Source organism: Dasypus novemcinctus, chromosome 17, assembly GCF_030445035.2.
Source record: "Dasypus novemcinctus isolate mDasNov1 chromosome 17, mDasNov1.1.hap2, whole genome shotgun sequence".
Taxonomy (NCBI): Eukaryota; Metazoa; Chordata; class Mammalia; order Cingulata; family Dasypodidae; genus Dasypus; species Dasypus novemcinctus.
The window spans coordinates 91,806,180-91,828,202 of NC_080689.1; the positions used below are offsets into that span (position 1 = coordinate 91,806,180).

At 37.7% G+C, this 22,023-nt stretch overlaps 1 gene segment (V, D, J or C); it reads left to right on the forward strand.

The window, feature by feature from the left end:
* The first annotated feature begins 4,133 nt into the window (after positions 1-4,133).
* LOC131274093 (immunoglobulin kappa variable 4-1-like) lies at positions 4,134-4,901 on the forward strand. The segment is given in 2 exon segments: positions 4,134-4,187; positions 4,385-4,901. Coding segments are annotated over 2 exon segments (411 nt in total).
* The last annotated feature ends 17,122 nt before the right edge of the window (positions 4,902-22,023 follow it).

Here is a 22,023-nt window from a genome sequence, read left to right on the forward strand (position 1 = left end):
AGAAGTGTGTAGAAATGAAAATTATTAGGAAGAGTACCTAAAAGGATAAAATCACAGACAATAGTAAGAAATGACAGCAGAAAGTCAAAGGATAAAATGGATGAATTAAATAATGCCTTTACCATAATAACTGAATGATATTGGCTTGAAAGCCCCAATCTAAGGATATGGACTGACTGAATGGAGAAACAATATGAGCCATCCATAGGCTGTCTACAGGGACGCCCCTTAGATGCAAGGACACTATTAGGCTGAAAGTGAACGTTTGGAAAAAGTTATTCCATGCAAATAATAACTAAAAACGATCACGAATAGTGATAGTAACATCACAAAAAGTGTATTTTTTAATGGAAAACTCTTATAAGAGATGGAGAACATTAAAACTGTTCTAAGAGATGAAGGACATTATGTATAAACAAAAGGTCAATTCAACCAGGAGAAATAAAAATAATAAATACTTGTGTATGACTTATTTCACTTAACATGTCCAGGGGATGAGGTGGGATTAAGAAACAAGAAGTAAAGCCTTAACATATTCATGGTTCCTGTTTGGGTGATGAAAATGTTTTTGCAATGAATGTGTTGACAGTAAAACAACATGAAAAAATATAATTAACAAATGAAAAATATACCTAATATGATTAAAACAGGAAATCCTAGATTACATATATGGTTACAGAGTAAATTAAATCATGGATACTGGTTTACAGTACAATATAAAAATGTGCTATCATCAATTGTAACAAAAGTTCTATATCACTGCAAGATGTTAATAATAGGGGAGTATATGGTATTCCAATATTTTATGTATGACTGTTCTGTAAAACACTTCTCTAATGAATAAAAACAAAGAAAATATCCTTTTTTAAATTCAATGTAATTTTTCTGATAAATTTCACATGGAAATGTTGGTAGATCCAAATATGAGAAAAAATATTTAAAATTGTACCCTAGGCATCAAGGGAAATAATGGCTGTTTTATATATATATATATATGTATGTACACATAAGGTAATTGAAATGTTATCTTACTGCAAATAAAAACACTTGAAAATTAAAAAGGAAAATAAATAAATACTTACGCACTTAAACTGGGTACCCCAAAGACATGATGCAAACACTGGCAAACCTGAAAGGAGAAACAGATGTCTCTACAATAATAATTTGAGACATTAATCCACCATTCTCAGCATTGGATAGAACATCTGTTTAGAGGGTAAATAAAGAAACAAAGAACTTGAAAAATATGATAAAAGGACTAGACTTAGAATGCAATACAGAGAAAGAGAAAGAAAGCCATAGAAGCAAGAAGCTGAAAGCAATGAAACCCAGAGAGAAGGGAGATATGAGCAGATACCATCATGTGCCTTGCCAAGTGGCAGAGGAACCCAGGTTCACTAGCAGTCAGGCTTTGGGAAGATAGCATCACCTTGATGAAGCCTTGATTTGAGCATTTTTCTCAATCTCAAAACTGTAAGTTTGTAAGCTGATAAATTCACATTGTTAAAAGCCAACCCATTTTGTGTTATGTGCTTTAAGAAGAGGTGGAGCAGACATCACCAACCCAAGATCCACAGGATGGAGGAATAAAATATGGATTAGAGTGGACTTACTGGTATTCCACTATAGAACTATTGTGACTAGTATTGGAAGCAACTGTGGCATTGATGTTGAGAAAGTGGCCGTGGTAGTTGCTGAGGGCAGGGAGAGGGAAGAACAGATGTGATGTGGGGACATTTTTGGGACTTGGAATTGTCCCAAATGATATTGCAGGGACAGATGCTGGACATTATATATCCTGCCATAACCCACTAAATATACTGGGGTGAGAGTAAACTACAGTGGAAACTATAATCCATGCAGTGCAGCAGTGCTCCAAAATGTATTCACCAAATGCAATGAATGTGCCACAATGATGAAAGAGGTTGTTGATATGGGAGGAGTGGGGTGGGGCACTTGCCTTTCATGTGGGAAGTCCCAGGTTCAGTTTCTGGTTCCTCTGGGAGAAGGTGAGCAAACAATGAGCAAACAGATGAAAGATTTATTGGGGGAAGGATAGGAGAGGATGGGAATAAACAAAGCAAATCAATAAATCTTTTTTAAATTATTAAAAATAATTAACCAATATGCCAAGAGTTATAATGGTGAAAGCAAGAGTAGATGGGCAGTATAACAATAGAAAATTTTATACCCTATAAGAAATTAATTTTATTTTGGGTTATACACTTTTTTGATATGTGATATTTGGGGTTCTAAGGTACATGAATAAGAACATTTAAAGCAACTTCTTTCATAATTGCAAAAAAAGAGAAACATCAAACATTCTAATCAACAGCTGGTTTCAAAATTATAGTATAAAACAACAATAAAATACATGCAGCAATATATTTACATGAATAAATTGCAAATAAATATTGCAAAATAAATGTAAAATTAGGGAGAAAATGCTTTTTACAAGAGAAAATACATAGTATGAGACAACTTATATAAAGTTCTACACAATCAAAAAAATATGGTTACAGAATTTAAAATCAAGGGAATTTTTACTACAAAATTCAGAGAAAGGGTTCAGCATCAAGGGGGAAAAGTTTTATTGATGCTAAAGTTCACATGGAATTTCAAGGAGAGGCACCAGAAATGTGAGTATAGAAATCATATCGCTGTTAGTAAATTTTAAAATATACATACACATAAGGATACCTTGATGGAATACCAAGCACAAAATATGATAATTGAGGGAAAACTGTAAAATGTGTCATCACCCTGTAAACCCAACTATGTGGTGGAACAAGAACATGGTGAGAATATGACTGAGTGGTAGTGCCTTCCTGGTGGATGTTGGTCTGTGTGGGCACCTTTCCTGACTTCCTGAGAAAGGGACCCTCAGCTAAGGTAATGATCTCATAGTAGATGAGCTATAGAAAGATGAACTTATCAATTAGACACGGAAAAATACATGCTTAGGATGCTCCGCCTCAAGGGAAGTTCTTGGGAGCTTTAGAGATGTTTTTCTGAGCAAAAGTTGAAATCCCGAGAAAGAATTTTGTTTTCTGTAAAAAAATTATGCTTCCCTGCCTCAATCTCTTTCTCTGAATATTTCCATGGTGAGGAGTGATAAACCTTTATCCAGCCTGGCCACACATTGCCCTACTGACCCTTAGTCACGGCATTGCCCCAGGGGAGGAACTCTCAGGCCCATCAGGTTTGGAACCACAGTAGATGTGATTGTATGTTTATTATCTCTCAAAAGGAAAGCGTTATGAAGTCACTGATGCTGCCTGATTTGTTCATAAAATAATGTTCTATGCACAAAACAGTTCGCAATAATGGCTATTTGGGTAAGTTTGCAATTTTATATTTTATTATATTTTTTATTTTTGCGGAAATTAGTGAAGAACTGTTCTTTTTGATGTTGGGAGCTGAAGTTATTTCACCTATTACCTCCAGGCAGAACTGTGACATCTTACATCTCTTACATCTGCTGCAAAAAGGATTGGGGATGACTTAAAATGTGGTAAAAGATGATGTCAAGTGTGACTGATAAGTACCTGGTGACTCATTTTCAGAGACAGTGTTTGTTTATAAGGAGATATTGGAAGTCTGATTTTGGAAACATTGAGTTGTCTTTAGATGCCCAAGAGGAAATTGATATACACATATGTATATATATTTCAGAAAGAAGTCAAAGAGAGAATCATCAATCTGTTCACTATATTCTCATTTTATCTACTTGAATGAATATAGGTCATGTATATTCACATATTTATGTTTTAATTATGTTTTGAAATTATACACTCAAAACCATATTTATTGCAAAATTAATTCATTTGCTCAAAAGTGATTGGAAAATTTTAAAAATTACAGTTGATTATAGAAATATTTTACATTTTAAAATTGTGCTATATTGAAAAGTATAGTCTTAAACTTGGGACCTTTAGTTGACATACAATTGATTTCCTATGATAGCGATATTTTTGTCTTCTATTCTGTGTCTTCACAACACACTGTGTAGCATGCTTCTTTTTATATTCTCCGACACTTTGCATAAGCCACGTGGATACCAGGCTGACCTGCTCAGAGCTCTATTAATGGGGTTTCCTTGGAGACGGGGCCTGAGTGCTTCAGACGGTTTAGCAAGATGAAGTCACAGCCCCAGCTCCTCATTCTCCTGGTGCTCTGGGTCTCAGGTGAGAAGTTTAGAAGATCAATATTCTTATAAATTTGGAAAAAAGATTGTAACTTATAGTATGAACAATGTAGTATAAAATGGGCTGATTATTTATGATGCATAAATGGGATTTCTTATATATAGAGAGAGTAGGTATTTATGTATAGTAACACACTTTCAATGCAATATATAATTCTTACACATTCCTAATTTCAGGTGCCAGTGGGGACATCGTGATGACCCAGTCTCCAGTCTCCTTATCTGTGTCTCCAGGAGAGATGGCCACCATCAACTGCAAATCAAGCCAGAACATTTTATCCAGCTCCAACCAGAAGAACTACTTGGCCTGGTACCAGCAGAAACCAGGACAGGCTCCTAAACTGCTCATCTATTATGCATCCACCCGGGCATCTGGGGTCTCCAACCGATTCAGTGGCAGTGGGTCTGGGACAGACTTCACTCTCACCATCAGCAGATTTCAAACTGAAGATACGGCAGATTATTACTGCCTTCAACAGTTTAGCTACCCTCTCACAGTGTTTCAGCCTCGAACACAAACCTCATCTCCAGGAATGTAGATCAGTGAGTCCTGTAGCACCAGCTGCTTCCTCCCCTCACAGACTTGAAACTCTATGCTTCCTCCATCTGTCTGAGAACCTTCATCGTTCAAGAGATTGTATCCTAGAATTCTGCATGTTCCTGTGATGGTATTTCAAATTACTGAACCAATAAAATTCTGTCTCTTATTCTCTGAGGAAGGGTCTCATGAGTTTTGTCACCCTGATGAATTGATTCTCTTTTCTTATGCTTCCTTGGTGCTGAAAATTTCCTCATCTTAATTCTTTATTCCTCCAGTCTTTGTCCTTATTTGCCATCCAACTCTGGGTCTTCCCAAATTTAAATCCTTGATCTTCATATTAAAAACTTCCCACATGAAAGTTCATCTTTCTCCCTTCCTAGACCCTTCTATGGGACGGTGCTTTCCAGAAAAGCATCTTAAGCCAATATCACTGAAGGTTGTTTCCTAGTCCACCTTCTTATTTTCAGATACCTATTTTCATTTATCATTGCCATTAAATAATAGTTGTGAATGCCTTTAATACACATGCTACTTGAAGAATATTTATATAATAGGGCAAGATGGTAGTTAATTTAAATGTGTTGACCTTAGGTTGGATGTGAAATTTTATACCAAGTTTCATATATGTATGAATGTCATCCTATTTTATGGTTTCCTTTTTAAATAGTTGACCCATAAAATTGACTAAAAGGTCAATATTACCTATATTGTCATAGGTGTTGGGTTAACTTAATCATATTCTCATATGTATAAAATGATATTTAAGAAACACTTTTAAAACATTGCTTTCTGTAATACAATATTAAAATAACTTTCATTTCTATCAATATGAGAGTACTTATATCTATATGATAGAATGCAGCCTTTAAAAATTGAGGGAGGCAATTAAAAATAGGATTCTATGAATTCAAAGATATAATGTTAACTGGAAAACCAAGATGTTAAATGTGGTGTGTTTCATTTTTGTAAAAAAAAAAAAGATTAAATTCTAAAAGAATGTATAGAGGTTCATATAGTAACAGAATACCTGAAATTTGATTTCCTTTTGTTCTACCCTCTTGTCCTCTCAGTCTCTTTCAGTCTTCCTCATTCTTTCAAAGACAGTTCTATAATTCTTTAAATTCTGTCCCTCAAGAAATATGCGACAACATCCCCCATCATTGTTTTTTCATCAATTCTCAACTTTCTCTTTAATCATGAAGGAAATTATGGTTCTTAAATCACTGTAACCTGAATAATTTGCATAAATTTTATATTAACACATTCATGTCATTGTAAAAGTAGAAAAACACTAAACATCTTAGTATTACTGCAATGATTTTAAAAATACATGAGTGGATGAAATTTTTGTCAGCAAATTTCTCATCAAACCTTAGGAGAACACACTAAATACCCAGTCACACATAACTGCTCTTTTCTGAGGGCAATGAGAGACATTTTTAAATTATTGGTTTTAAGGAATCCATACATTCATTCCCTCAAGAAATATTTATTGAATGCTTATCTATGTCAGGTACAAAGATCCCTCCCATCACTCTATTTGGGGAGACAGAAAATAAATAAAAGCATAAGTAAAATGTTTGCTAAGTCATTTTTTAAGTACTAGGAAGAAAAATAAATCACTGCAGGTAAGAAGAGCTTGGTGAGGTAAGAACAGATAGCAATTTAAAAGAAGATTGTGTTTCAGTTAGCTGTTGCCATGAAATAAACTTCCCCCCAAAGCCCAATAGCATAAAACTTAAGCTGTTGAGTTCACTGGTTAGTTGTGCAGTCTGTGCAAAACAGCAGGCTAAACTGACTTGCTGGATCTACTCTCGGGTTACAGCTTTTTGACAGGTCTGCTGAGGACTGGCTGATCTAGGTTCAAATGTCATTCATTTCCCTCATGTCTGTTTGCCGGTAATCAGCTAACCGTTGGGTTGACTGGGCCACATCTCTCACCACTTGGCAGACTATTTCTAGCTTCTTCTGATGGCTATTTTCAGGCTCCAAAAGAGGAAGTAAAAGTGCATAAAGTTTCCAGGGCCTAGACTGCGTTCTGGTACAATGTGCCTTTTGCTTCATTATACGGATCAATGAAATCCAGAAGACCAGTTTATATTCAAAGAAGGACAATTAGACCTACCTTTTTATAGGACAGGGTGAAAAGCACCATTGCAAAATGCATGGATATAACAAAGGATGAAAATGTGCATGCAATTTGTGCAATGAATTTATCATAGATAGGGAAGACTACAATGAGAAGGCGTGATCAGTTCAAAGCCTTAATATTGGGGATGAAATTACATGGGAATGCTCCAGGGTTGTGGTTCAACTTTGGGATAGAGTAAAATCTAGTCACATAGAGCCTACAACTGTGATAGGTGGACAGGTATGTTTTGTTTATAAGACATATTAATGCCTTAATTGTTTGTCATAGATCATTCTGCATAGGTGTATTACTCTGGAGGAAAAAACTCCATCTCCATGTTTGCAAATATTCTTTCATGTGCAACACAGTAGAGGAGAAGACTGAGGATCTGGGATTGTGATGCCATCTTGTAGCTGCTCTTTTGTGTTATATTGCTAAGGCTTCAAACCCCAAAAGAAAAACCATTTTTGAGACTTAAGTCATCAGTGCTGCTCCCAGAGTGGTTACTACAGGATGTTTCTGCAATAAACCAACCAGAATCAAGGGAAAATTCTTACAGTAGAGAGTGCTGGTTAAAAATCTTATAAACTGCTATTTTCATATATACTTTTTGAATATGGGAGCAGTTGACACCAAAACCTTTTTGATAATCCCACAAGCTGATGTGAATATAGTTATAGTTTAGCAATTCTTTTGTAGTTCCTAGATAAGTAAATATATTAATGATGAAGAATTTATTCGAATACTACATGTGGACATTGACATAATTCTAAGCTACTGTATCCTAACTTGTGGCAAGCAGAAATCTTTCCCATTTTGGAAGCAGCACAGACATCCAATGCCAAAGGAGATGTCAGACTGATCCCTTCTCCATGGGCAGCAGTCGAGAAAACCCTGAAGAAACCAGCTCTGAAATCCTAAAATGAAGAAAGGTCCCACTGCCCAGTCCTACTCTGTGCACTGGGTAGCTCAAGGCCTTCCCATCAGCTCAACTCCACCTGTTGAAGTGATGTGGGACCCTCAGCAGGTCCTTCCCAGAGCAGCTTTTAGCCATGGTCCTTGAATGGGGAAGGTCCAGTGGCCCTTTCACAGCATTCCCTTCTGTGCCACGCCTCACAAGCATCACCTCTGCCACCAACTCACCAGCATCTGCCTCTGCTCAGACCTGCTCTCCTTAGTGGTGAAAGCTTTGGCTACATCTGGCTGCCTGACACCTGCACAACAGGATCCACTTCTTCCTAGTTTGTGAGCCTCGATTCTGCCCAAGTCCCTAAATCGCACTCTCCCCCATTTCCACTTCAGGGTGGTAAGGCTGTGCCTCTGGGCTGAGGAGCCACAGTGGTTGGCCCCCTTGGCCCAGACCCTGGAAGCCTGAGTCACAGAGCAGACCAGAGCACGTCAGGGGCCACAGGGTCATGGTGGAGGGGAAGGCAAAGAGCAAGGCTGTGAGGTGGAAGACAATGGCGGGAGACCCATTTGTTAGGCCGTGAGAAAGGATGAGCAGCTGAACCTTGGCCGAGGTGGGGCAAGCACAGGTCTTACAGGCTCAGCTGTGAGGAGTGTCCTGGGCCTTCCAACCCAGTTCACCCTGCAGGGAAGCCTCCTCCCAACAAGAAAGCAGCTGCTCCTTTCCAGGCCCAAGCTGCTGTAGAGGGTTAGCAGGGCAAAGTGTCGGCTTTACCCGACCTGCAAGGGGGCAGGTTTCAGGAAGAAGCAAGCTGAGCAGGCTGACCCTGTGGGGCCCAAAGCCAGTCAGAGGGCAGCACGGCCTCCATAGGTAGTTATTTTTTTAAAACAAATGATTCACATTTAGAATAGACTATTACTTCATGTTTATATTATTTAAGATTATATGGATTGGTTTGTAGTTGTTTTTTCAGTTAATTTTTTTCTTTAAAACTTGTGTATACTAACCTGTGATAGTGAGTGAATATCACATTTAAGATAAAGAGGAAGGAAATAGATGCAACGTCACTTTATTCTTTATTATTTTAGCAAATTCTAAACTTTAAATAGACTTGTTAATTTAAATGAAGTATTTCATGAGTATGGAAATGTGATTTTTATTTTGTTCACCTTTCTTTTCATTATAATTTTCCAATGGGACAAGTACATTTACTGATAGTAAATGGAAATAAAAATTCAGTAAAATATTCTAAAAAGCTAGTGAAAATGCTTATCCACCCCTTTATTTTTATAACATTTTTCAGAAATTATTGAGCTTGAATAGTAAACATAAAACCTATAGTATACATTACCTAATCTGTTTATTAATCTTGCTCAATTGGTGATATTTGCAATGGGTAAAGCATACTACAGAATTTATGATTGAAATTCTGGCTCAATAATTTTCAAATGATGCTTTTATGCTAAAAGGATGACAAAACTTTTTCCCAGCTTTTTAGAATATTTAATCTATTTTTCTCTTCCACTTACCAAAATTCTGATTACTAGTCCTAAAGGAAAATTTTTATGGACAGAAAAGTGAGTAAAATAAAAGTTATGTTCCCATATTTATGTATTACATGGCATTACATGTTTATTCTGAACTTTAATCTACCATTCTTCTCTGTGTGACTTCTTCATCTGGGTTAATAATCATGGAAAACTTGGAGAAACAGCACTATACTCCTGCAGGTACCGATGGGAGCTCACTGGGACTCTTTTCTCAACACTACTGAAAGAGATGGAAAGACGGGGATAAGGCCTATTTCGAGAAGCTACATTCTTGAGAGGGGAAGACACATAGATGAAGAAAATAATTAAGGGATAGAAAATGAGAGAAAGGTGAGGGGGTTCCTATTTCTTCTAGGATGCAGAGGAAAGAGCTCTTGGCCAGGAGCCAGTTGAGCAGACACCCTTAGAGAGAATGGTGGCCTGAGGGGCTTCAATAGATTTAGCCTGGGGTCCTTGTATTGTTCAAGAGAGGGTTAAATATGTTTATACTTTTGAGACTGTGATGTTTCTTGACTTTTCCAGAGAAATTACTAAAGGCAGGGATGTTACTCCAAACTCCTAACTGGGGGGAAATTGAATAAAGGAAGGGGAAAAAAATGCCAGGACAACCCAACAAAAGGCAAAAGGGGAGAAAAATACAATATGAAATATATAAAATGTGAGGCAAAAAATACATTAAACTGAACAGAAAGTAGTTATAATTGTAAGTGGATTATCTCTCAATAATATAAAAAGTTTGTCGGATTAGATATTAAATAATAATAGAAAAGCTATATGCTATTTAAAGAGAAGTGAAAATTATAATGGCTCAGGAAAGTTTGAAAATAAGAGATATAAACAAAAATATAAAGTGAATGCCAAATAAAAGGGACCTGGGGTTAATATATTAATGTAAGGGAAATGTGGAGTTTTTAAAGTAAATAGGAAAAACATTACATGAGTTAAAGGGATAAGTTAAATTTCAAAATATTTAATATTCATCAAAGGCATAACCATCTTAAACCTGTAGGCACTAATAACAGAATTTAAAAGTATAAATAGTAAAAATGGCATTATTATAAAAATGATAATTATTTCCATATATTTGAACTCTTTCACAGATATCTGCTTCTGATAAATTACTAACATATCTGTAAGTATATGAAGTTGTTCAATAGATGGGAAGTAAATGTCATCTCTAAAACAGTGCATGCAATAAATGTTGAGTTCACATTCTTTTTCAGCACAAATAGAAGAGTGAAAATTTTAAACCACATACCAAGCCCCAAATTCTGCTAAATATTAGGAAAATTGGTTGCATAGTACACATTTATCCTAGTTTGACTGGTTTCTTCTCTTCTTTCTGGTTTCTAACTATTGGGATCCCTGCAAGAACCCAGTCCACAATCCTCTGCTCATCTCTTTCCACTCTGCCCCATTTCCCAATCTCCAGCATAGACTGTTTCTCTGAACTTCAGACTCATAGATTCACCATAAGGGACCTTGTCAATAGGAGAGCTAGCAAGCATCTCAAAAACCTAATATATACAAATAAATAACTGATTCATACACATCCTCCACCTCCCCAGATTCTTTGCTTCAGCCTTCCCAAACACAGTAAATGACATTTGAAATGTTCTGGTTCCTCAAATCCAAAATCACTTATTAGTCATTGCTTTTACTTTTTCTTACACCTCACTTTTAATATTTCAGCAGATTTTATTTGTTCTACAGATCTAGTCACATTTCATCACCTTCAACACTGGATCACTTGGCTAGATTATCAAGCAAGTAGGCAATTTCTTATATGAATATAAGAATAAGGCATATTGAGATTTCTGGAGAAGATGACAGTATAGGGAGCTCCAGGACTCAATCCTTCCTTCAAAACAAAGATTAAATATGTAGGAATTGTCTGAAACAAATACTTTGAAACTCTAGAGTCCCAGATTAACACTTCATAGCATCAAGAGACGAGTGGGAGGAACAGGCTGGTAAATTACAGTAAAGACCTGTAAATTACTCTAGCTGCCGGTGAATGCTACAGTGCCCATTTCCCACTCGTGCTGCAGGCCATAATGAGGACTAGTCCTTGGGTAGCAGCTGGTTACAGAAAGGAACATAAAAATCATTTCTCCCAGCAACAGAGCTTTGCACAGCTAATCACTCATCATAGAGTTTGATTAAAGAATTCATATTGGTGGGGGAGAAGTTATGAGGTCAGCTATTGTTTCAGCCCTCCCTGAACAGGGGCAGAGGTTGTAGAGAGTTAAAGACGTAGCACAACCTCAGAGTACAGGGGACAATTAGCTGAAGACTGCATTTGCTGAGCATTCCAGGATGGCTCAGTTTTGGGGAACCATTGAAAAATATTTGGGCACCCTTCTTGATCCCCTCCGCATGACACTTTGGATCGAGTCTGCATCCCATTCATGGGTTCCTTGGCCCTGTTTTCCTAAGAAAGACCATATTGGGAATCTCTCCTATGGGGCAACCATGCTCCTGGAATTTGCCCTTCAGTCAAAAGTAGCATGAGACCATGAATGAATTGTAAAAATCTATAGAGGTGAACTGTCTGGTATAAAAGTCAGCCAGCAATGACTGTCCCATGATGTTGGAGGAGGTTGTGGGTATGGGAGGAGTGGGGTGAGGGGGGGGGGGGTGGGGGGTATGTGGGCACCTCATATTTTTTAATGTAAAATTAAAAATAAATAAATTAATTAATTTTTAAAAGTCAGCCAGCCTCATATAACTGGGAGAGGGAGATTTAGTTGATCAAGAAGATCAACAAAATCGACAAACACTTAGCTAAACTGACAAAGAAAAAGCAATATCATGCAAAAAAAGATGCTACAAGATGGTGTCACTATCCCAGATCCTCTGACTTACAATTCACTGTCTGAAGCAACCCAGGCATTGAAGGACAAATCCTACGAGACCTCTATAATATGAAATAAGTAAACCAAGCTGACTCAGAGAGCTAGAGACTGGACGGTAGGCTTAAAGGAAGTTGGGGGGTAGAGGATGGTTGTGAGTTGACGCCTACATGGGTGAAATCTATGATAAGCTGGAGGTAAGTATTTGTACAGGGAAGGGATAAAATGGGGGCATAGGGATACCTTTAGGTAGGGCTTTGCAGGCTTTAGGGTCTACAGATGGGAGAATGGGTCAGATGGCCCAAGAAATTGGGGGGAAGGTAGAGGGAACATTTGCACATAGGAGATTGACAGGTATGTGGTTGAAACTATAATGTAGAGAAAACTCTTCAGAAAATATAATAAGGAAGGTTACCTGTTTAAGATGCTTAGGAGGGGACATCTGACAAAGGGCAGGCTTCTAGGGCGTGTATGAATGCTCATTTTGTCATAGTGGGTGATATCATTGGATGGAAACCCATACAATGTGAGGGAAGGTATATCCCCGTCCTGAGGAGGACTAATGTTCTCAAACGGAGGGAATTGTATCTCTTGAGAGAATTGGTGGCTCCCAATGGGTTAGAGCAGTCGAGTACGTGAAGCCCTCAACATTGTTACAAGTATCTCTGAATATGGGCCTTCAAGAAATGAAGATTGATTGTCACTGTGAGCCCTGAGGGGAGGGGGAAAGAGGTACTGAATAGATGGAATCAGTGTAACTGTGGGGCAATGGAGGTGTCCCACAAGATTATGTCATGATGGATATAGGACAGGTTAAATTACACCAAAAATGTATAAAACTCCATAGGCTAAAATGTAAACCATGATGTAAAACATAAGGTAACTAAAAACTTAGAAAATTGTATAGTCTAAAATATAACCCAGAATGTAAACCCAAATGGAACCATGTTTGAAAGCTATAAAGCTATTGTTTCAATAACTGTACATCACCTGCAGCAAACATAATGTGAACATGTAAAAAGATCATTACTGGGGAAAGGACAAAGAGTTTGATGTTGGATATGTGGGAGTACCATATATTGTATATATAAATTACTGTGATCTAAAACTTTTGTGAAGACAAACTTAATGATTAGAAGGAAAAAAAGAAAGGATATAGACACTGAGGAAGAAATGGAAGAAATTACCTTGCCACTGTACGCACAGGGCAATACATATAGCAGTGATGAAAGGCAAAATATCAAAAACAAAGCTTTTTTACTTTTTTCCATTTTTTGATATCCCAATTTATTTTTACCTTAATTTTTCTAAATTAGTATGTATTCTATATCTAACTTTTTTTTTAAAAGATTTATTTTTTATTTATTTAATTCCCCTCCCCTCCGCCGGTTGTCTGTTTTCTGTGTCTCTTTGCTGCGTCTTGTTTCCTTGTCCGCTTCTGTTGTCGTCAGCGGCATGGGAAGTGTGGGCGGCGCCATTCCTCGGCAGGCTGCTCCCTCCTTCGCGCTGGGTGGCTCTCCTTATGGGTGCACTCCTTGCACGTGGGGCTCCCCTACGCGGGGGACACCCCTGTGTGGCACGGCACTCCTTGCGCGCATCAGCACTGCGCATGGGCCAGCTCCACACGGGTCAAGGAGGCCCGGGGCTTGAACCACGGACCTCCCATGTGGTAGACGGATGCCCTAACCACTGGGCCAAGTCTGTTTCCCTATATCTAACTTTTAAACCCATCACTCTATTCCATTTTATTATTAATGGAACCTGGCAATATATTAGGTTTCATTTTTAAAGAAGCTTTGGACCACAGAGAGTTTCTGCTATGGCAGGGGAGGGACACTGGTGTGGGTGTTATTGATAGGGGCCACATGGCTGGGAGGGAGTTCTCCAGGGCATATATACAGGGTACATAAATATGTCTGGATATTTTCATAGTAGTTACAGTTAAAAACGACAACTGAGGTAGTGCTGAGTTCCTAGCCAGGGGAGTTCTATCACATTCCCCAATAGAATAGCAACAATCCCTCAAGTGCAATGGCAAAGACCAATAAAGACAGATGGTCCAACAATGATCCCTTGATAGTGATCACTGTGCTTACAAGCATGTGTGCCTAAAATATGAACTAAGCCGAGAGCTGTAGGGTGCCTAAGAGTTACCTCCTGAGAGCCTCCATGTCACTCAAATGTACAATTTCTTGCCTATCAGTGAAATATCGATTGCAAATTGTTAACAAATTTTCTTATCTCTCTGAATCCATTCATGAGACTTTGCAATCTCTTCTATAGAGTGGTCGGTGTTAATTGCCCTTATTTTAAATATAGAAACTATACAATGCAGCAAATGGCATATTGTGCTAGTACTAATTCTAGATTTCAGATAAGTATATGGGCTTTTTTATTTCCTCTTTTGGAATCTCCTAATAGACATCAAAATAAGGTAGAATTAGTATGCCAGGTAATGAGACACGTGTGGTCCAGTCAATCTAATGCCCAGCTGACGGGTAGGTTTATGCTATTGTGGTTTGGGCATGGTAGTCTAGTCTAGTCTCCCCAACTACAATGACAGGGAGATATTTGCACCTGACATAGAGAATGCACTCAATAAAAATTTTAAAAAAGAATGACATGGATTTCTTAGTATCAATAATTTTACTAACATAAAAGAATGATCATGAATTTCAGAGTGTTTGGTGTGTAGTCCTCAGGTTTAATGAGATATTCACTGAAATTAAGTTTTATCCTCCCATTTTTTTGAAGTCATTGCAGAAATAATGCTAGAATGTCTGGAGATTTTCCACTTTTACACTGAGACATATGTGTTAATTAAAAGTCATTCAAAGTATTCTGGTTATCACAGACTTAAGAACCATGATTTCTTTCATTGCCCAAGGAATGATTAGAGAGAAAGTTGAAAACTTTCAGGAGGAAAGTTGTCACATATTTCTAGAGGGACAGCATTAAATAATTAAAGAATTGCCTTTGAAAGAGTGAAAATGACTAAATGAGATGGAGAGAAGGAGTAGGGCATGTACCAGTTTATATAATTGATGAATTTCAAAAAGAAATATTGGATCGTGCTTGTAACCTGATCTATACCTGGGCATGATTGACTTCTGATTAGGGCATTGATTCCCCACCCCTGGGTGGATGGGGACTCACAGATGAAAGGCAACATGAAGAACAGAGTTGAGGGCTTTTAATGTTGTAGTTTTGATTTTGGAGTTTAATGCTGAAGACTTAAACTGGAGCCCTGGAAAGTCAGCACACAGAGGAAAGAGAAGTCAGCCCCAGGAAGGAAGGAACCTTGAAACCAGAATAAAGCAAGCCCCAGGAATGTAGGAATCCAGGAAGCCTGAACCCTCACAGGCATCAGCAGCCATCTTGCTCTAAGCAGACTTTGGTGAGGGAAGTAACTTAACGCTTTATGGCCTGGTATCTCTAAGTTCCTACCCCAAATAAATTATCTTTATAAAAACCAAACAATTTCTGGTATTTTGCATCAGCACCCCTTTGGCTGACTAATATAGGGCAGTACAAAAAAAAGGCATGTTTTCAAATATTCTTTGAAAATATGAACATGCATATATAGTCTTTTTCTGCAAATTTTTTTTCTTAAAGGTAACATAAATATGGCACTTTGCTTCCTCATGTATCATTATATCTTTGAACTTAGAAAATATTAATTTCTATAAAATGTATCCCTCATTTTAAAGGTTGCATTCTATCACCTAGACATAAGCAGTCTCCTATTGATAGAAATGTTAGATGTTTTTAATCTTTTCCTACAATAAGCAATGTTGTAAAGAATAAATATGTATGTGGCTTTTCACATATATGGGAATATGATTAATTGAACCCAAATCCTATGACAATATACTTATCATTGAACTTTAAGTGAATTACATGGTTCAAACATTTATAAGAGAACTACAGAAATGAAGTGACATTCATAGAAATACGAACACTGGAGGAAAATTTTACATCCAACTTAAGATCAATATATTTAATTTAACCATCCCCTTTTAAAATAAATATTCTCAGTGAGCATGGAATTATAGGCATTCACAATTATTATTTTATGGCAGTAACAAATGAAAATATATGTTGACATATAAAAAGAAAATAGAGTAAGAAATCACTTTATACGACATTGAGCTGAGAATCTTGGCTGGAATAAAGTGTGCATGGAAGAAAAAATGTAAGAGTAGAAGACCTATTATGTGGGAAGTTTTGAATATAAAGGATCAAGAACTGAATATTGAATAGGTCCAAATTTTGAACATAATGGCAGAGAAGGATGAAGATTAAGTGTATAAAGAAATAAGATGGCAAATTTTTCAGCATTAAGGAGGCATATTGAACAGTGAATTGATTCATCAGAGTGTTAAGCTTACTGGACATATGGTACACAGATGGTAATTTATACAAATTATTTGTGGTCCAGTCTTTTGATATAATCAGGCAAAACATACAGGTTTCTATGGTACAATGATCTAGAAATATGTGGCTCCTCAGACAGATGGAGGAAGCAAACAAGTTCAAGCTTGTTTGATGAGGAAGCAGCTGGTGCTGCAGCGCTTACTGACCTACAGTCCTGGGAGGAGGTTTGTGTTCGAGGCTGAAGCACTGTGGTAAGATACTTGCTATACTGTTGTGGGCTGTGGGTGGGAGGCTGTTGTCTCTTCATAGATAACCTAAGCTGTATGTGCCCTGACCTGTGGGTGTGGGACAGTGAGAGGCTGCAGCCCTGCCCTTGGTGACTATGGCAACAACTCCAGTCCTGGGAGCAATGTAGCAATGCAAACTCTATATACATACCATTCAGTCCAGGGAAGCTCTGATGGTGGTGATGCTGAAGCTTAAGGGCACCTGGACTTGGCCCCAATTGGGAAATATAATATAGCCTGTGCATGAATTCAAAATTATCTAATTCTGTATCCAAGTGTGCCTAGTCTCTAGAAATCCAGTTAAGTGATATAGGCCCTATAATCTTTGAATGTTCAGAAAGGATGTAAGATAGAATGTGTATTCAGAGTGGCATCCAGATGGAATGTGGGCAAGATGCTAATTAAAAACCTATCTGGTACTCAGGCAAACACCTAACTAACAAAGAAAGTCATTTTCTTTTATAAAAGTAAAATGACTCCCCACCCTGTATAAAAAGAACTTGAAAATCTTGTTCCAGGCTCGGGTTTGGAACAGAAAGTTCCAGAGTCTGGCTGGCCATCAATAAATCACTTTTCCTTCCCCCAAATTATTACTGAGTTCTGTCCTTTCTACACACAAATAATTGAACCTCTCAACTTCTACAGCAATACTGCTGGCAATAGTAATCTTCCACATCTTCAGAATGGAGACTGCTGATGGTGAGAGTGGAGTGTTTTCCAGATCCACTGTTACTAAATTGGTCAGGGATGCCAGATGGCTGGGAGGATGCACCATAACAGAAGTTTAGGAGCCTGTGCTGGTTTCTGCTGGTACCATTCTAAGTGGCTGCTAGCATTCTGACTGGACTTGTACTTGAAGTGATAATTTTTTCTGGAGACTCAGCAATAGAAGCAGGAGACTGAGTCATCATGATGTCCCCACTGGCACCCTCAGTCAAAAAAGAACATTGATCATACATTGAATCACAAATACATAAAATACGTGTCTAAAAGTGGGTTTAGATAATTATCAGAAATAATAAGTTCTAAAACAAATCTTTCTAGATGAAATGGTTGCTCACTCTGCATGTTAAAACCATTCTTTAACTTGATAAAGATAATATTCTCTTAAACCTCTCACTTGAGACCCAGAACATTAGGAGGATGAAGAGTTGTGACTAAGACAACATCTTGAGTTCAGTGCCATGTCACTTGGCCCTACTTTGGAGTTTGTGTTCCTGAGTGTGATGGAGTTGGACTCAGATGTGACCTTTCTACACATGCCTCTTCTGTCACTTTTACTGGACCTGTGGTTGGTGCTGGGGTTGGTGTGTACTCAGGAGACCTGAAAGTCTGGACTGTACATGTGACAGCCAGGCCCTGAGCCTCAGCAGACTTACAACTTCTACGCTCTAGTTTATTGGACTTACCCTGGCCAGATAAAAGGGAGGTGAAGAAGGTCAATCCCCACACCAGGGAGCCAAGAGTGCCTACACAACTGCAAGCAGGAGAATTGCATCCATCATCCTTGTGGAATCTAAGCCCCCTCCTGATATAGAGGTGGAGAGGACATAACCATCCCAGGGTCCACAGGATGAGGAATAGAGTATGGATTAGAGTGGATTGCTGACATTCTACTATGGAGCTATTGTGATTAATAATGGAAGAAAATGTAGCATTGATATGGAGAAAGAGGCTATGGTAACTGCTGAGGGTTGGAAAAGGAAAGAAGAGATATGATGTGGGGACATTTTTCAGGACTTGGAGTTGTCCTGGGTGGTACTGCAGGGACAGATGCTGGACATTGTATGTCCTGCCATGGCCCACTTGGTGGACAGGGGGAGAATTTAAACTACAATGTAAACCATTATCCGTGTGGTGCAACAGCGCTCGAAAATGTATTCACCAAATGCAATGAATGTCCTATGATGATGAAAGAGGTTGTTGATGTGGGAGGAGTGGAGTGAGGGGGATGGGGGTATATGGGGACCTCTTATATTTTTTGAATGTAATATTTTAAAAAATAAACAGAAAAAAAAAGACATCTTGCTCACCAGTTTGATGCACTCAGTTCCCCAATCTTGGGAAACACCATTAATTGAGCTCTGAGTAGACAACCAAGTCCCCTAGGAGCCTATAGAAAGCATCATAGAGTATTAAGGCAAATATGCCTGTGTAGTGCATTGTGAAGACAAATAATGGAAGGAAGGGATAAAAATATCATTACAAGAAATGCAAATGTATGCTTCCAAAAGGCCCAGAAATCAACAACTTAAGTCTCTAATTTTCAACAAAGTTTAGCAATATTGACAAATTAAAATATTTTATTAACAACTGGACTCTTCAAAACCAGTTGCAATCACCTTGAAAGCATAAATTAATTTTGTAATTAAATATATGCCTCTGTGAGTGTTTAATTTCAGAACTTAATTGAATCCGTATTTATTGTGCCAGAAACTATGTGTAATATACTGATATTATTCACTAGAATGAAGAAGTAGTGCATAAGTTATATGTCTATATCAGTCTATTCTGAATTTCAAATATATATTTGAAGTCCTTTGGAATTATCAAAGGCATCTCAATATTTGCAAAACCAGGCCTCTGCATTGCCCTAATCACAAATACTTAGTCACCCTTAACATTCTTATTTAGGTCATCCAAATCACCTAATCGCTAACAGTGCTAACATCACAAATTGCTAGCTGTGCTAAGCAGACACAGTTGCTAAGCAGACTAAATGTGTAACAGCCCCACCTACTGATACTAGGTAAAATAGCTTCCCAGGTCTTATAGATCAGGTTCTTCACTTTTCCTACCCCAAATCGCCACATTTTTATGGAATTATGCAAATAACAATATCATGAACACTTCTAGTCATAGAACACTAAGCTATAAATGAATAAAGCAAAACCCCTGGCCTCATTTCTTGGGTCAATACTGATCATTAACAGAATACATTTAAGAGATAAAAACAATTGGAGCAATTTCACAATTTTATAGATAACAGAATTATTTCATACTTTTAACTTTTCCTTCAAAGAATCCTGCGTAAAGCCCCCAAGAAGTTTTCCTTGATATGGAGTGTCTTAAGGCATGTATTTTTCCAATTCTAATGAACAATAAGTTCATTTTCCATAAAAGCCCATTACCTTAGGAGAGGTAATACCCTTACCGGGCATTCAGAAATGGTGCTGCACAGACCCATATCCTACAGGAAGCCATTGCTTCTCTCTCAACAATCTGCCTGTTCCTGATCCGCCACATATTTGTTTAGAAGATGCCAATACTTCCATCAGATTTGCCCTCATCCCCCATGTTTTTTCCCTTCTCCATGTGGTTACATTTAATATACATAAATTCTCAAGTTTGCTTAATTAATTTAAATTTATACTTCCTAAATGATCAGCTTTCTCCTTCAATATAATAGAAACCAATTCTCAGGCCTATAAACATTCAGAACATTGAGATGGTCATGGATGACATGATGATAAAAAATGAATGTTCCATACCGAGTGACTGGGTCAAAGAGGTCCACATAACAAGAGGTGTAGGAGTTTTCTTTGTAGAAAGAAGAGTTGACCTCAAGCATGAATAAAGGATGGACTTGGCATGCAAAGCTCAGGGAAGAACACTTCAGAAAATGAACAAGACCTGGGAATATATGGTCTTGGATATTTAAGAAAGAAAAATGAAATTGTGTCCAATAGCCAAGAAAGGCCTGATCTTAAGGAACAATAAGATTTGATATTTAGAATAGGTGCAGTTAGAATGCATGGAACAATACTTAGAATAAATGATTGTTCTCAGAAGATACTTTTTAAGTCATTTTACTTGCAATAACACTGCATGAAAGTGGAAAGGGTGGACGCCATCGTCATTTTCTGTGCCTTCTGGGAAACTATCTCTTCCATCCTTTCCTCTGATATCACATAATGATTTTTAAAAGTGAAACTATCTGAACACTCCCCAGTGCCAAATATACCACTGGCGCACAATCAATCTTGGAAAATGATAGAAGAAGATATTAAGTCAATTTAAAAGAGGGCCTTCAAGACTTCTTGAATATACATAATTTCTCTCAGCTATTTTAAAACACTAATTCAGGTTCTGCCAGGAAAAGATTTTTCTTATGTAATAAGGTCTGTTGTCTTTAAGAAGGGGAGATTATCCATATGAGCCTGACCACCTGAGCCTTTTAAATCTTTTTGAGCTGGTCATAGACAATGTACTCAGTACTCAGTAAGATACATTGACAAGTAGATACAAGACATGGTGGAACTATGTGATGTTGGCAATGGAGAATAAAGGGTTCATATGGACAAGGAATGAGGGCAGCCTAAAAGAGATTATAGCTGACAACTAGCAGGAAACAGGATCCCCATTCCATCCTTTAAGGAAGTGATTCTGCCGAACTTCTGAGCTTCGGAAAAAATGTAGCCCTACTGACTCCTTGATTTTAACCTTGTAAATCCCTGAGCAAAGAACCTTCCACTCTATGTCCAGACTCCTTTCCTAAAACTCTGTGAGCAAATAAACTTTTAATTAGTTATTAAATGATAGAAAAGAAATGCATTTTACACATTTGTATGCATATATGTATGTGCATATATACATACGTACATATAAATGAACCATATGTTAAAAAGAAAATCATATATCCAGACAGAAGAAATTATCATCTCATTTAGCTCATGGATAAATGATGCTGAAAGCTCTCTCTTCATATGCAATGTAATATGCTTTATGCCCCTTTTACTCACAAATTTCCTGACATGTGACCACAGCCACAGGATCAGATTTGAGTACTGTGCTATGAAAATACAAATAAGAACCGAATTAGCTTTGAAAATGGTCAGCACCTAATCCCTTCTTTATTCTCTGAGAATTAAAGAAATTCTGGACAGGGCTGTAGGTAAGACAGTGCCATTAACTCGGGACATTCCAAGAAGACCTGAATCATGCTGCTACTTGTAAACTCGCTTAAAAGCTAGAATGTTTCATATTTCCATATGTGAATCTCCTACTTTTTTAAAGTAACTTTTTGTATGATCTTTGTACTGGGTGGACTGGGGGAGAGTGTGGACTACAATGTGGACCACTGTCCATGTGCTGCAACAGTTCTCCAGAATGTATTTGCCGGGTGCAGTGGATGTGCCACAATGATGGAAGAGTTTATAGATGTGGGA